The sequence below is a fragment of the Rhinopithecus roxellana genome, chromosome 13, assembly GCF_007565055.1.
Source record: "Rhinopithecus roxellana isolate Shanxi Qingling chromosome 13, ASM756505v1, whole genome shotgun sequence".
NCBI classification, from domain to species: domain Eukaryota; kingdom Metazoa; phylum Chordata; class Mammalia; order Primates; family Cercopithecidae; genus Rhinopithecus; species Rhinopithecus roxellana.
In genome coordinates this window covers 21777405-21794076 of record NC_044561.1, presented here as the reverse complement: position 1 = coordinate 21794076, position 16672 = coordinate 21777405, and the positions used below count along the sequence as shown (strand labels likewise).

Sequence of the window (16672 nt, the reverse complement as noted above, 5' to 3'; positions counted from 1 at the left end):
CAGCCAGCAAGTGAGGTTTTTACTTATCTTCCATGCTGTTCTAAGGTACCACCAACTTCATTTGTATTAAAGTTGTTACATTTTTATTGATTCACTTATATTAATAACTGATACTTAATGAGTGTGTATTGTATGTCAGGCGCTGCTCTAAGGACTCTAGATTGTTTTTGTTTTGAGACAGGGTCTCCCGGACTCAAAAGATCCTCCCGCCTCCACCTTCCAAATTGCTGGGATTACAGGACGGAGCCACCGCCCAGCCCTGGCTCTAGATGTTTAAATTCATGTACTCCACACATCAACTCCATGATTATGTGTACTATTATTATCTCATTTTACTACTGTGGAAACTGAGGTACGAAACTTGCGGAGTGAGGATTTGAACCTAGGTCATACTCTTCGTCGGCCAGAGCCACCCTTTTTTTACATTCGTAGGAAGATATGGTTCACACTGTGCAACACATTGATCTTTTCATTTTACTCTTCTGTAGCTTGTTCCGTATCAACACATAGCCCCTGCTAAGAGGTCGAGAGGCAGCCATTTTGTTTGTAGTCTGGAAGGACTGCAAATCCCGGCAACCCTCGCGGCAGCGGCCCGCTACACACAACAAATCCCGGCATGCCCCTGAGCGGCCCGAGGTGGAGGGTTCTAGAAGGCGTGACGTGGGGTCCAGAGCGGGATCGGAGGCTGGCGCCTTTCGGCAGTCGCTGTGGCTGCAGCTGCCGGGCCTGGGGACGCGGGCGGCCGAGGCCGCCGTCGCAGCCTCCTAGTCTCGCCGGCTATGGCTACGCTCGGCCGGCCCTTCAGCGGCCTCCCTCTGAGCGGCAGCTCGGACTTCCTGCAGCCGCCGCAGCCGGCCTTCCCCGACCGGGCCTTCCCGCCAGGGGCTGACGGCGCAGACTTGGCCCCGCGGTCGGGACCCCGCGCAGTCCCTAGCAGCCCCACCGGGAGTGCGGCGCGCGGACGGTGAGGAGCCCATCGGGCTCAGGGCGGGCGGGCAGGCTGGGCGCCCCTCGCGGCGGGCACGGGCAGGGGCGCGGGCTCCGCGCCGGGGCTTCTTGACTGTCCCTCCCCACGGCCCTCCGCGGGAGCTTCGCAGCCCAGTTTACAGATGAAGAAACTGATCCCCAGAGACGTTAACTGTAAGTCGCCTGGGGTCGCACAGCCCAGGAGTCCGGTCCGAACCTCGGCCCGACTGTGTCCCCGAGAAGTGAGACTTCCAGTTGGAACCTGGGCGACTCGGTCTGGGTGCCCCCTCGGCGCGGCCGCTGTTAGTGACAACTTTCAGTGTCTCATCTGCAAAGTATGCCAAGCATGGGATAGAAACGGGTCCTCTTAGTGAGATTATGCAAATAAAGTGCTTAGCACAGCGCCTGCCCCGAGGACGTTTTCCCTCTTTTGGTCCTTCCTAATCTGTCTTCCACCTTGACAAAACGACAAGTTGAGATTTCAGTGCCCAGTTTTGTCGGGGCAACCCACCGTTACCCGACTGACCTGTGATTTGTACCCATCCCACTAGGCTTAGAAAGGGACGTTTGGTGTGTGGGGATGAGCAAGATTATTGGAGCAAGAAAGAGGATCCTGAAAGCACAAGCTCGAGTACATTTCTGAATTGACTGATTTTTGTTTGTTCCAACAGTGTTTCTGTTCACTGTAAAAAGAAACACAAGCGAGAGGAGGAGGATGATGAGTAAGTTTCAGTGGTTGTTTATTCACTCTATGGTCACCGTTATGAACCCATGTTGTAGTCTAAATTACTTAAGTGAAAAGGTGAAACATTAGATGAGCGTCTCTGGAAAGAGACACAAATTAGTGACACTGGTTGTCTTTTAGAGAAAGTAACAGTGGCAGACAGGTCAGAGGGAAACTTTTCGCTTTGTAACAAATTGTAATGTTTGGATTTTGAGCCGTGTTAATGTTACATGCACAAAGTAAAATAATTTTAAAAGTATATATTGAAAAGTTGTTTGTTTGTTTTTTTTTGAGACGGAGTCTCCCAGGCTGATGTCGACTCAATGTAAACTCCCGTCTCCCAGGTTCATCCCATTCTCCTGCCTCAACCTCCCTAGTAGCTGGGACTACAGGCGCCCGCCACCACGCCTGGCTTTTTTTTTTGTATTTGTTTGTTTGTTTGTTTATTTGTTTAGTAGAGACGGGGTTTCACCGTGTTAGCCAGGATGGTCTCGATCTTCTGACTTCATGACCGCCCGCCTCAACCTCCCAAAGTGCTGGGATTACAGGCCTGAGCCGCCCCAGCCTGAAAAGTGTTTTTTTTTTTTTTTTAAGTCAGGGTCTCTGTCACCCAAGCTGGAGTGCAGTTGTGTTATCACAGCTCACTGCAGCATCAAACTCCCTGGGCTCAAAATGATCTTTCAGCTTTAGCCTCCTGAATAGCTGAGACTACAGACTTGTCACCATGCTCAGCTAATTTTTTAAAAAGAATTTTTGTAGAGATGGTGTCTCACTATGTTGACCAGTCTGGTCATGAACTTCTGGTCTCAAGCAATCCTCCCAGCTCTGGGATTACAGGTGTGAACTGTCGCACCAGACCGTATTAAAGTCTTTTACTCCACACCCCTGGTTTTCCCCACCAGAAATAACCCGTTACCTGTTTTCTGTGTCTCCTTTAGACGATAATCAAAAAATTTGCCAAGTTTTCAAGTCTTTTTCTTTCTTTTTTTTTTTAAGACAGGGTCTAATTCTGTCACTCAGGCTGGAGTGCAGTGGCTGTTTTTTTACATTCGTAGGAAGATATGGTTCACACTGTGCAACACATTGATCTTTTCGTTTTACTCTTCTGTAGCTTGTTCCATATCAACACATAGAGGTTTATGTAATTTCTCTTTAAGTGGTTGAGTGGAAGCCAGGCGTGGTGGCTCAGACTGTAATCCCAGCACTTTGGGAGGCTGAGAAGGGCAAATCAGGTGGTTAGGAGTTTGAGACCAGCCTGGCCAACATGGTGAAACCCTGTCTGTACTAAAATACAAAAATTAGCTGTGGGTAGTGGTGTGCGCCTGTAATCCCAGCTACTCAGGTGGCTGAGGCAGGAGACTCTCTTGAACCCAGAAGGCAGAGGTTGCAGTAAGCCAAGATCATGCCGTTGCGCTCCAGCCTGGGCAACAGAGTGAGACTCCATCTCAAAAAACAAAACAAAAAAAATAGTTGTGTGGGATTCTATTGTGGGACTTGGTGTAGATAATTAACCAATTTCCTATTGATGGATTTCTAAGTTATTTTCTAATCTTTTGCTATTACAAATCTACCCTGACCATTCTTTTGAAGTTCTTTGTATATGTTTGGAAGTATATGAATGGTTTCCTTGATGCGGAATTGCTGGGTCTTAAAGTGTGTGCATTTTAAAGTTTGAACGTGAGTTTTTGCCAATTTATATGCCCATTAACATCATCTCAACACAAGTGTATTTTTAAACTTTGGGATTGCTGCCCAACTAATACATGAAAAATTACATCTCATAAACAGGCAGTCTAATAGAAAAAGAAGTAAGGCCGGGCGCTTTGGCTTACTCCTGTAATCCCAGCACTTTGGGAAGCCGAGGCAGGTGGATCATGAGGTCAGGAATTCAAGACTAGCCTGACCAATATGATGAAACCCGGTCTGTACTAAAAATACAAAAATTAGTCAGGTGTGGTGGCAGGTGCCTGTAATCCCAGCTACTCGGGAGGCTGAGGCAGGAGAATCGCTTGAACTTGGGCAGCAGAGGTTGCAGTGAGCTGACATTGTGCCACTGCACTCCAGCCTGGGTAACAAAGTGAGACTCTGTCTCAAAAAAAGAATAAGAAGTAAAAAGATTTCTCAAAGATAATATCCAAGAACAACCAAATAAAAAAGTGTTCAACCTCATTATCTTTAGGGAAATGCGTATTAAAGCCACAGTGAGATGCCACTCTACCTCCAGATATTGGGATGCATGTGAAGCACCAGGAACTCTTAAACATGGGTAGGAGTGTAAATTGGGGCCATTAGGATCATTAGGCATCCTCATTAAAGTCCTGAGTTGGCATCCAGCGTGGTGCCTCATGTCTGTAATCCCAGCACTTGGGGAGGTCAGGGTTTTCTTGAGCCCGAGAGTTTGAGACCAGCCTGGCTAACATGGCGAAACCCTGTCTCTACTAAAATACAAAACAATAGCTGGTGTGGTGGTGCGTGCCTGTAATCCCAGACACCCCAGAGGCTGAGGCAGGAGGAGAAGGCAGAGGTTACAATGAGCCAAGATTGTGCCACTGCGCTCCATCTTAGGCAACAGAGCAAGACTGGATTGCCCAAAATGCTGCCATTTTGGGATGCCATTTTTGTTTTTTTCCCCAGTTTTGCTCTGTTGCTCAGGCTAGAGTGCAGTGGCGCAGGCTCAGCTCACTGCCACCTCTGTCTCCCAGGATCAAGCGATTCTTCTGCCTCAGCCTCACAAGTAGCTGGGATTACAGGAGCATACCACCACGCCCAGCTAATTTTTTTTTTTTTTTTTTTGAGACAGAGTTTCACTCTTGTTGCCCAGGCTGGAGTGCAATGGTACAATCTCCACTCAGCATAACCTCTGCCTCCCAGCTTCAGGTGGTTCTCCTGCTGTACCTCCTAAATAGCTGGGATTACAGGCATGTGCCGCCTTTCCCGGCTAATTTTGTATTTTCAGTAGAGACAGGGTTTCTCCATGTTGGTCAGGCTGGTCTGGAACTCCCGACCTCAGATGATCCTCTTGCCTTGGCCTTCCAGAGTGCTGGGATTACAGGCATGAGCCACTGCGCCCGGCCAATGTTTTGTATTTTTAATAGAGAAAGGGTTGTGTCATGTTGGCCAAGCTGGTCTCAAATTCCTGACCTCAAGTGATCTGCCTGCCTCGGCCTCCCAATGTGCTGGGATTACAGGCTTGAGCTACTGTGCCAGACCAGTATACTGTAGCCTTTTTTTTTTTTTTTTTTTTTTGAGACAGTGTCTCGCTCTGTTGCCCAGGTTGGAGTGCAGTGGCACAATCTCGGCTCCCTCGGCACAACCTCTGCCTCCCGGGTTCAAGTGATTCTCCTGCCTCAGCCTCCCGTGTAGCTGGGACTACAGGTGTGTGATGATTTTTTGTATTTTTGGTAGAGACGGGGTTTCACCATGTTAGCCAGGATGGTCTCGATCTCCTGACCTTGTGATCTGCTCGCCTCGGCCTCCCAAAGTGCTGGAATTACAAGCATGAGCCACTGTGCCTGGCCTATTCTGTATCTTAAATTACATTGTCATCATTGTTTGTTTTGTAATTTGTTAAGCTGTATGTTTGATGTAATTTTATGTGTGTAGGATTTTATAGTTAAAAAGGTTAAAGAAGTTTAAAGTTGATTGTTGTTTTAATTTATATTTGTTAATTATAAGTGATATTGAACATCTTTTCTTTTTTTTTTTTTTTTTTGAGATGGACTCTCACTCTGCCGCCAGGCTGGAGTGCAGTGCCGTGAACTTGGCTCACTGCAATCTCTACTGCCTGGGCTCAAGTGATTCTCCTCCCTCAGCCTCCCAAGTTGCTGGAACTGCAGTCGTAAGCCACCAGGCCCACTTTATTTTTGTATTTTTAGTAGAGACGGGGTTTCACCATGTTGGCCAGGATGGTCTTGATCTCTTGACCTCATAATCCACCCGCCTGGGCCTCCCCAAGTTCTGGGATTACAGGCGTGAGCCACTGCGCCTGGCTGTTTATGCATATTTTCTATTGGCTTATTGATCTTTTTCTTACTCATTTATAGGAATATTTTTTTTTTTCTTTTTGAGACGGATCTTCACTCTGTTGCCCAGGTTGGAGTACAGTAGCATGATCTGGGTTCACTGCAACCTCCGCCTCCTGGGTTCAAGCGATTCTTCTGTCTCAGCCTCCCGAGTAGCTGGGATTACAGGTGCGTGCCACCACGCCTGGCTAATTTTTTGCATTTTTAGTAAAGACAGGTTTCACCCTGTTAGCCAGGATGGTGTCTATCTCCTGACCTTGTGATTTGCTCACCTAGGCCTCCCAAAGTGTTGGGATTATAGGCGTGAGCCTCCACGTCCTGCCAGGAAATCTTTATTAAGGAAGTTAGGGGTTTCTGTGTGTTGTACTTGTTTCCTTCAAAGTTATCCTTTGTCTTTTAATTTTGTGTATTTTTTTTTTTTTTTTTTTTTTTTTGCCATTGGACAGGAATTTAGCGGTTTATGTGTGTAGCACTTGTTTTCTTCAAATTTATCCTTTGTCTTTTAATTTTGTGTATTTTTTTTTTTTTTGCCATTGGACACTTTGGATTTTCTCAACTTGTTGATACATAGATTCATAAAACATTAGATTTGAAAGTTCCCTTAGTTGAAAAATCACTGGGTCAGGCACAGTGGCTCATGCCTGTAATCCTAGCACTTTGGGAGGCCGAGGCAGGCAGATCACCTCAGATCAGTAGTTTGAGACCAGCTGGGCCAACATGGTGAAACCTCTTCTCTACTAAAAATACAAAAAGCAGCGAGGCATGGTGGTACATGCATGTAGTCCCAGCTACTCGGAGGCTGAGGCAGGAGAATTGCTTAAACCCAGGAGGCGGAGGTTGCAGTGAGACCCACTGACCAGAAAATATTTCTGTTCTTTATTGCCTTGGGATTACTGTGGATAACACAGGAAACTTTCTGCTTTTATCTTTTGGGGTTCTCTCTTAAGATGTTATTATAGATGCCTAAATAAATAAATAAAAAGTTTAAAGTATAGAAACTATTGACTTAAAAAGTTAACCATCTCAATTTACAAATGGAGAAGTTGAGTCCTTGGGAGGAGGTGGGATGAGACATTTGGATGTCTAATGCCCGGAAGTGTGCTATCATATTATCTTTGGGACTTAATTATCATCGGTCTCTATTTAGAAAGTGAACCTACAGGCATGAAATAACTTAGCCTAAATCATGTTGTTGGAGGTCAGAGTACAGAACCCAGCTGCTAAACTCATTTGCATTTTATAGTGGAATTGTTAGATTGTGTGGGGAAATTGCCTGTTCCCTTTAGATTTATTTTGCTTTTTGGGGATGTGGACTCTCTCACTGTGTTGCTCAGGCTGGTCTCAAACACGGGGCTCAAGTGATCTCCTTCCGCAGCTTCCCGAGTAGCTGGGACTGTAGGCACACACCACCACACTTGCCTTATTCTGCTTTTTCCTCAAGATGCAGCTCACTACTTTACTGTGACACTTTGGAGAAGCCAGGTTAGTTTTTTAGGTCCTAGTTTCCAAATCAAAAAAAAAAAAAAAAAAAAATGGATTTGATGAATTCTGAAGTTTCTATGAAGTATGAATTTGTTTAGGATGTGAAGACATTATGTTGGAAAGTGGGAGAAAATTGGACCCCACTATTGGTTGGACACTGATAGAGCCTCTGACATTTTGAAGGGGACCAAGAAATTAATGCTGTCCCCCACACCTGTAATATTAATACTTTGAACAAACCTCATTAGATGTACATTTTTGCCCTAAGGGAATATAGAATGGCTGCCAGACCATCTCCCTATATGTTTGATGGAGCAGTAGCAGTATGACAAAATATGCTGAATTGCTGACTTTTGGGTTTTTTTTCATTCATTCATTCATTCATTCATTCATTCATTCATGGTTTGAATTAGTGTCTCACTATATTGCCCAAGCTGGTCTTGAACTGTAGGCTCAAGTGATCCTCCTACCTCAGCCACTCCAAGTGCTGGTATTACAGCTGTGAGCCACCACACCCAGCCAACTTTTGGTTTCTTTACTTCCCACTTGCCCTTTCCAGAGCCAAATAAGCAGGAATGACTTTAAGGTCCCACATTGAACACTTCCTGTCTGAACAGGCAAAATCTTGCAGGTGCATCTTTATTTGGCAAAGAGCAGTAGAAGAAAGCAGTTTAGTGTGGCTGTGAGAATAGCAGGAAGAAAAATGCAGTATTTTCCATCTTGTAATCACACATTGTCAAAAAAGTTAGTTTTTTAAATATAAAAATTTGATTGGAGATAGGAATGATAAACGTTTCATTTATATTAGTTGGGATTTTCATTGAATTTTTTTTTCTGTTTTTCAGTTGTCCAGTAAGAAAGAAAAGGATAACTGAAGCAGAGCTCTGTGCTGGTCCTAATGACTGGATTCTTTGTGCACATCAGGATGTAGAGGGGCATGGAGTAAATCCCTGCATTAGTGGCCTTTCCGTACCTGGGATATTAGATGTTATTTGTGAAGAAATGGATCAGACAACTGGAGAACCACAGTGTGAAGTTGCCCGAAGGAAGCTTCAAGAGATTGAGGACAGGTAACTGGGCAGTGTATATAGCTGGTTTTTTGCTGTTTTCTTGTAATATCTCTGCTCATATAAGCTAATTGTATTTATCATTTGGTGATACCTTGATCCTTAGCCTCTCAGAAAGACTGTAAGTCAGAGAATTCAAAGTGTATGTTTTTTTTTTGTTTTGTTTTTTTGTTTTGTTTTGTTTTTTAGATGGAGTTTTGCTCTTGTTGCCTAGGCTGGAGTGCAATGGCACCATCTTGGCTCAGTGCAACCTCCGCCTCCTGGGTTCAAGCGATTCTTCTGCCCCAGCCTCCCGAGTAGCTGGGATTACAGCTATGCGCCACCAAGTCCAGCTAATTTTATATTTTTAGTAGAGACAGGGTTTCTCCATGTTGGTCAGGCTGGTCTCGAACTCATAACCTCAGGTCATCCACCTGTCTCAGCCTCCCAAAGTGCTGGGATTACAGGCGTGAGTCAACCCCCCCGCTTTTTTTTTAAATTGAGACAGGATCTTGCTTTGTCACCCAGGTTGGAGTGCAGTGGCTCACTGCAGTCTTGACCTTTCAGGCTCAACCCACCTGCCCCCCTCAGCCTCCCAAGTAGCTGGGACTGCAAGCATGCACCACCACCCCTGGCTAATCTTTGTGTCTTTTATAGAGACGGGATTTCACCATGTTGCCCAAGCTGGTCATGCATTCTTGGGCTCAAGCAAGCCGCCTGCCTTAGCCTCCCAAAATGCTGGGATTACAGGCATGAGCTACTGTGCTGGGCCAGTATACTGTAGCCTTTTTTTTTTTTGAAACAGAATCTTGCTCTGTCACCTAGGCTGGAGTGCAATGGCACAGTCTCGGCTCACTGCAACCTCTGCCTCCCAGGTTCAAGCAATTCACTTGCCTCAGCCTCCTGAGTCACTGGGATTACAGCTGTCTGCCACCACACCTGGCTCATTTTTTTTTGTATTTTTATTTTTATTTTTGGAGACAGAGTCTGTGTCGCTCAGGCTGGAGTGCAGTGGTGTGATCTCGGCTCATTGCAATCTCCGCCTCCCGGGTTCAAGCAATTCTCCTGCCTCAATCTCCTGAGTAGCTGGGATTACAGGTGCCTGCCATCACACTTGGCTAATTTTTGTATTTTTAGTAAAGACAGGGTTTCACCATGTTGGCCAGGCTGGCCTCAAACTCCTGGCCTCAGGTTATCTGCCCATCTCGGCCTCTCAAGTGCTGGGATTACAGGCATGAGACACCATGCCCGGCCATGAAGTATGTGCTTTTAAAGTGAATTCACATAGAATTACTAAGTGTTTTCACTTACTGTCTCTGAATATTAGTTTTGGTTTATGTGATAATTCTCTGAAAAACATTCAGATTTGATTGTATGTAAAACTTTTTTGTTAAATGAAATGTTGAACAACCCCCTGAGTATAGTTTTTTTTGTTTTGAGACGGAGTCTTGCTCTGTTGCTCAGGCTGGTGTAGAATGGCACGATCTTGGTTCTCTGCAACCTCTGCCTCCTGGGTTCAAGTGATTCTCCTGCCTCAGCCTTCTGAGTAGCTGAATTACAGGGATGTGTCACCACACCCGACAAATTTTTGTATTTTTAGTAGAGATGGGATTTCACCATGTTGGCCAGGCTCTTCTGAAACTCCTAACCTCAGGTTATCTGCCCGCCTCAGCCTCCCAAAGTGCTGGGATTACAGATGTGAGCTGCCACGCCCAGCCTGAGTATACCTTTTATACTCAGGTATAGCCTCATTTTTTGCTTGGTCTATTGCTGTATTACTTATTGCTTTTATCCTTTTTTATTTTTAAAATTTTGTCTAAATACTAGAATATATAATAGCTTGTCTAAATATTTTTTCTTCTGCTGATGCCTTAATTGATTTAGGATAATTGATGAAGATGAAGAAGTTGAAGCTGACAGAAATGTTAACCATCTCCCCAGTCTTGTCCTTTCTGATACCATGAAAACAGGTTTGAAGAGGGAATTTGATGAAGTTTTTACAAAGAAAATGATTGAGTCTATGTAAGTTTTGGTACCTGATTTCTATTTCTTTATGATCTTGCAGGGAAAACCCAGAGTCTAGATTCTGCCCATCCTGTCCTCGTCAGCTCTTTTTATCTCCTGATCACCAGGCAATCGGAGATTGGCTTTTTCCTAGTTCATTGGGTTGAGCAAAGTGCTTTACAAGCAGGAGTTTGAAGTATGGGGAAGTGGCTGCCTTGCCTACTTACTCTTTCATTCCTTTGAAGACCTAAAATGGACTGCAGTCTGCTATTTGGAAATGGAATGACTGGCAAGAGAGCCCACTCGCTCAAGTTCTTGTGATAGGATATAGGAACCACATTTCAAAGGCTCCTGTTTACCCGGCTTTCTAAATTATCCAGGAAAACATTGAGGCCTAGGAAACAAAAAAAAAGTGGCCCAACAGTGAAAGTAGTTACTGCAAAGACTGCAAAACAAAGCTCGCATTCTTGGCTCATTAGCATAGTCCTTCCAGGCCTTTAGCAGAGCTGTCTTGCTCTTAATCTAAACACAGTTTATGAGCTCAGTTGTCTGGTTTCCTAGATCATCAGAGTAGAAGTAGAAACAGCAAATGAGAGCAGAACAAACAAAACTCCTGACAGGGAGCTGTGACTACACTGTGAGGACAAGAGAGGAACCTGGAAAGCAAACACAATAACCTAAAAAGTAAAGTGGCCTGGGGCCTGTGAGTAATGATTAGCCAAGCCCTGTAATCCTGTAGTCCCTGTAGCCGCCATGATCTCAAATTGCCGTTATTAACTATGTAAAATAGTAGGGAAGTTGGTTATAAAGTGCCATTTAGGTATTGCCTAAGAAAGACTTTAGATCGAGTTGGTACTCAATGAGGGCAAGTTTCAGGTATCTGAAAAAACCTCTTAGGACACCAGTCTCAGTGAGACCAGATAGATGAGGCATTATTACCTTTGGATACAGGGGAGATGATTTGTGCTAGAAGTTCAGCTGCTATTTGGTCTTTATCACAGAGGTTTTGCATTAGGGTCCTATCTTGAGCTTATAATTAACTACCCAGCCCTAAGGGTGGGTAAATAGCCATAAGTAAGCTGGTCACGTTACCCTCCAGCCTAAAACATAGCACTTTCTGCTTTTGGTAGTTTTTCAGAAGCTAGCCTTTGAGGGTGTTTCATTGTTTTGTTTTATTTTTGCTTCCTCTTTGGGCCCAGACACCATCACTGCCACAATGTGTGTATAACATAGTCATTTTGCCTTAACCGTGAAGCTTGCTTTGTTTTGCTCTGTTTTGTGTTTTGAGACAGGGTCTCACTCTGTCACCCAGGCTGGAGTGTAGTGGCATGATCACAGTTCACCACAGCCTTGATCTCCCGGACTTAGGTGATCCTCCCACCTCAGCCTCCCAAGTAGCTGGGACTACAGGCACCCAGCTAATCTTTGTATTTTTTGTAGAGACAGGGTTCACCATATTGCCTGGGCTGGTTGCAAACTCCTGGGCTCAAACCGTATGCCTGGCTCGGCCTCCCAAAGTGGTAGGGTTACAGGCACGAGCCACCATGCCTGACCCATAAAGCATTATACTTTGTACCTGTACTAAAAGGCACCTGAGATACTTTCAGCATGTTTGTCCAGTGTTTCCTTTTCATTTATAATGATTTAGTATAAGCTAGCTGCCTACATCTAATATTAACCACAGTTTTAAAAAATTTCTAGCAATCAAGGGCTCTATATTTTCACATTGGATTTTTAGATACTTCCCATCACAGCATCATTACATCCACTTGATTTGGTTAGATATGCATGTTGAAGTGTGCAATGTTATGTATTTGAAGGGCGTTTCTAAAGATCAGTTGGAGCCAGGCGTGGTGGTAATGTGCCTGTAGTCCTAATTACTGGGAAGGCTAAAGTGGGTAGATTACTTGAGTCCAGGAGTTAAAGGCTGCAGTGAGCTATGACTGTGCCACTGTACTCTACCCTGGACAATACAGCAAGACCCCATCTCTTTTAAAAAAAAAAAAAGAAGAAAGTAAAGATCAGTTTGTGTGTTCTAAATCTCCTGTTTTGCTACCATCAGTCCTTAAGGTATTAGGTAATGTTGGCTTTTCAACCTATAGCTTTTGTTTTCATGTCCTAAAATTTTTTGATAAAAGTCTGTATTTTATGTCTTAGGAGCCGTCCTTCCATGGAGCTTGTTCTCTGGAAACCCCTCCCTGAACTCCTTTCTGATAAGCCAAAGCCATCCTCTAATACTAAGAACTATACAGGAGAGAGCCAAGCTAAGCATGCAGCTGCTGGCACTGCCTTCCCTCAGAGAACTGAACTGTTCTTGGAACCTCGGCAACCAGGGATGTCTCTTTATAATAGTTTGGAGACAGCTACTAGCACAGAAGAAGAGATGGAACTCTAGAAACCAATTTCTACACTAAAGTTGTCAAATGTTAGAAGAATCCTGTGTTCAGTTATGAGACTCTTTGCATAGTATAGAGACTTGAAAGTTTTATGAAACGGGTGTAATAATATCTCCACCTGTGATTTGGGGGTGGGACTCTCATTTTGGGTAGCCATTTATTGACTTCAACTTTTTGCCAAGGAAGTGTGTCTCAAAGGAAAAGCAGTTTTCTGTGGGGCTTATTAAAGGAATGTTGGTTTACAGTTTCTTCGAAGATTATAGCCTCTTCAAAGACAAGTATAGAAGCTGTATGTGTAAGGGTGACTTAAATCATATATCACATTGTCTAAACTATTCAGACACTTGGAGAATATTCTCATTGAATTAAAAAAGATGATTAAGAAGGATGCTCCTACTACAGCTGTATCCTGACAGTTAAGTCACAGTTTAGTGTGTAGATATGAGCTGTGTACAGTGGTGACTATATCTAATTGGGGAGGAGGGAAGAGAGCAGTAGCTTAAGCCTGTTGCTAAGAAATCTAATTTCTTAGCAACTTGTAATTTAGTTATCAATTCAGTATAGCTCGTTGATAGCCAATAGTATTGTGGCTCTCCTCTTTGACTATGAAAATAAGAGAGAAAGTTTTTCCTTCAAGGCTTTTGGGCCTTGTGCCACTGTTACTCCTTGGTTTCCCTTGCGTAATTGATAAGCCCAGTTATTCAGTAATGTTTACAAATTAATTGACTTTCAATGATAGTTAAAAGACTGATGTAACCCATCTGCAATTTGCCTATGGGAGAAGCATCCTTTAGTTCATCCTAAGGAAGTGCTTGGTCAACTAAACCCAGCATTGATAACTTTAGTAATTTTTTTAAAAGTTATACTTGTATTAGCAAGGTTTTTTTTTTTTTTCCCACCGCAACCTCCACCTCCTGGGTTCAAGCAATTCTCCTGCCTCACCCTCCTGAGTAGCTGGGATTACAGGTGCCCACCTCCACGCCCAGCTAATTTTTGTATTTTTAATAGAGACCGGGTTTCGCCATGTTGGCCAGGCTGGTCTCGAACTCCTGACCTCAGGTGATCTGCCCACCCCAGCCTCCCAAAATGCTGGGATTACAGGCGTGAGCCACGGCGCGCAACCAGCAAGTTATTTTTAAATGTTAATTTAGAAAACAGTGAATGATTAGCTGAAAATATATGAGCAGGTGACATTGAGGTTTACTGAAATAGCCAATTTGACTGGTGCTGAGACTTGTGCAGTAAGCCTAAAAGGTAGTGGAGAATTGCTTCCTGCTAGCAGGAAGCCTTCATCTTCTTGAGTACCTAAACCAGGCTTCAGGTGTCCTTTGAGGATAGCCAGGTTTGAAATTTGTAGTTTCTCAGGAAGAGCTCTTCTGTGTGGCAGGGGCTGATAGGGCAAAATAAAGTATCCACTATAAGTTATTAAATGAGTGTAATGGTATAATGCCCTTCCATCACACAACAGGACACCACCCCAGTTTTGTTTTCTGGGTTTCTTCCCCCTTTGTAGGAATCAGATACCTTTTGTAGAAAAAAAATGGCTTATGCCACATAAAGGTGAATTTTTAGAAACCACCTTCTAGGCGTTTTTGGAACCCTTACTGAAGTCCCTCCCCTTGTTACAGATGGCGTAGAAGTTACAAGTCTGTTAATTGGACTGTTACTTCTTTGCCTGTTCCTGTTTTCTCTTTCTGTCTGGATAGTCAGGAAAATATTTAATGTTTAATATTTAAACAAAATATTTAATATCTATACAGTAAAATTATTCAAACTTCAAACCAGTATTGAAAGCAGTTGGAAACCAGCTAATAGTTTCTTAATCTCAGATTTCGAGATGAATGTAAACCGTATTCTTTCGAAATGTGCAAGTGTTTGATTCATGCCGTTTGATAAACTTCTGCCTTGTAGTCATTGTTTGATGGGACCAACTTGTAAAGTTTGTAGCCTTAAACAAATCTCCATGCTAAAAAATGTGTTCTAGTGCAACACAAAAACATGAAGTGACTGCCCAGAGGTAGAGTTAGTGTTTAGGTGGAAAGGAAGATGACAGCTTTCCAAAGAAGGACCTAAAACACACCAAGATTGTCTTCTACAGGAATTGTTGGGCAGGTCTCCGACTAAAGGTCTTACGATGAAAAGGAAGAAACGAGCCCGCAACCCAAGGCTCTGATACTACTGGTAAATGTAGGAGAGAATTAAGATTTTGTTAATTAAAATCCAAATAGAGCTTATTTCACTAGTCAAGTTACCTGACATTATAATTATTTCTGCAGGATAATTGATGTTTTATGTTCTTTTTTGGACTTTATCTTCTTGCATATGTTTCTACAAAAATTGTTTTCTTCATCCTTGTGGTGCTTATTCATCTGAGCCGTCTCCACAGTCCCAATGCCTCTGCTTTTTATTTTACTTTTGTAGCATAAGGGTTTTGCTTTTGCTTTGCCTTAAGATTTCCTTAGGGAGTTATCAGGGCTTTTCGTTTTGTATAGCTTTTGCAGCATGGATCAAACATTGGCTTACTGTGCTGATGTGTGAAGAGAAAAAATTATCTAAAGCAGGTGAGCTTTAATGAACAAATGTGTATTTTATCTGAGTTTGAGTAGGGTGCGTGTGGTTTTTGTTTCTTGTTTTTGTTTTTTTTTTTTTTTTGTAATTAATATGAAGAAAGTCCAGTTCTCATAAATATTAATCACTTAAAAAACTGCTACTCTTTCTTGAAAAGGTACACATGTAAAATTTAGGAAAATAACTAAGGTAGGGGCAGGAACCATAAGAAGAATGTTTACCAGCACGTTTATGTATTATTTTGGATTTGGAACTTGGCTTTGTTTTTCAAAAGTGACAAGAATGGTTCAGTTCTAGGAGTGTTCTGGAAGATGCTGTTAATTTTACTTTAAAATGAGAATCTGGTGTTTCTGTATTTTATCGTTTTCAATAAAACTTAAGTGTTTTGGACTTTTGAGATACTTGTATTACTCCACTTAATGAAATCAGATACCTCCTTTCCTCTTAATTGTAGTTGAAGCAGCATTCATATCAGTGAAGGACTTAAATTTATGCTGAAGGGATGATTATGTTGGGATAAAGCTAAGTTTCATATTTGAATTAGCTATTCCCAAAATAGGTAGGCTATGTGTTGCTGTTCTAAAACCCATAGACTGCTTTCCACTCAGCAATTCACTGCTATTGTTAGTATTTAGGTGGCAGTGGTAACTGTGTATCTAAAAATGTTCAAATGGGCCAGGTACGATGGTGCATACCTGTACCAGCACTTTGTGAGGCTGAGGCAGGAGGATCACATAAGCCCAGGAGAGACGAACCTGGGCAATGTTAGCAAGATCTTGTCTCTTAAAAAAAAAAAATAACGTATATATATATATATATATATTTAAATGTAGAGTTGGAAGAGTGGCATACAGAGTTCATAGAGGGGGTTGAGGATCTTTGAAAATGGGGAATGGAAAACCAAGTGATGTTTACTTACGTGGTTGTTACATTTTTTTTTTCAGATGGAGTTTTGCTCTTGTTGCCCCAGCTGGAGTGCAATGGTACGATCTCGGCTCACCGCAACTTCTGCCTCCCAGGTTCAAGCGATTATCATGCCTCAGCCTCCTGAGTAGCTGGGATTATAGGCATGCGCCACCACACCTGGCTAATTTTTGTGGTGGTGGTTTTTTTTTTTTTTTTTTTGAGACGAAGTCTCGCTCTGTCGCCAAGCTGGAGGGCAGTGGTGCAATATCAGCTTGCTGCAACCTCCGCCACCCAGGTTCAAGCGATTCTCCTGCCTCAGCCTCCTGAGTTGCTGAGACTATAGGCGCATGCCACCATGCCCACCTAATTTTTTTTTGTACTATTAGTAGAGACGGGGTTTCTCCATGTTTGTCAGGCTGGTCTCGAACTCCCAACCTCAGGTGATCCGCCTGCCTCGGCCTCTCAAAGTGCTGGGATTACAGGTGTGAGCCACCGTGCCCAGCCAGTTCATTTCTTTAAGACTTGACAGGACACTGGGTGGCAGTATTGCCTGCATAT

General features: G+C 43.4%; 1 protein-coding gene across 3 annotated transcripts; it reads left to right on the top strand.

Moving 5' to 3' along the window:
* The first annotated feature begins 605 nt into the window (after positions 1-605).
* On the top strand, positions 606-15598 carry CCDC117 (coiled-coil domain containing 117). 3 transcript variants are annotated; one of them, XM_010359213.2, is made up of 5 exons: positions 606-964; positions 1638-1688; positions 8040-8264; positions 10125-10262; positions 12402-15598. In XM_010359213.2, the coding sequence occupies exons 1-5, from the start codon at positions 780-782 to the stop codon at positions 12637-12639; spliced, it is 837 nt and encodes a 278-aa protein (XP_010357515.1). In that variant the 5' UTR covers positions 606-779; the 3' UTR covers positions 12640-15598. The 3 variants fall into 3 exon arrangements, with proteins under 3 accessions (XP_010357515.1, XP_030771325.1, XP_030771326.1); XM_030915465.1 differs by having other exon boundaries at positions 637-1140; XM_030915466.1 differs by lacking the exons at positions 606-964; positions 1638-1688 and adding an exon at positions 5047-5065.
* The last annotated feature ends 1074 nt before the right edge of the window (positions 15599-16672 follow it).

Excerpts from the sequence above, each read along its gene's own strand:
- CCDC117 (XM_010359213.2), top strand. The coding sequence starts at position 780 with ATGGCTACGCTCGGCCGGCCCTTCAGCGGCCTCCCTCTGAGCGGCAGC. Across the intron at positions 1,689-8,039 it reads CGAGAGGAGGAGGATGATGA|TTGTCCAGTAAGAAAGAAAA; the intron begins GTAAGTTTCAGT and ends TCTGTTTTTCAG. Across the intron at positions 10,263-12,401 it reads AAGAAAATGATTGAGTCTAT|GAGCCGTCCTTCCATGGAGC; the intron begins GTAAGTTTTGGT and ends TTTATGTCTTAG.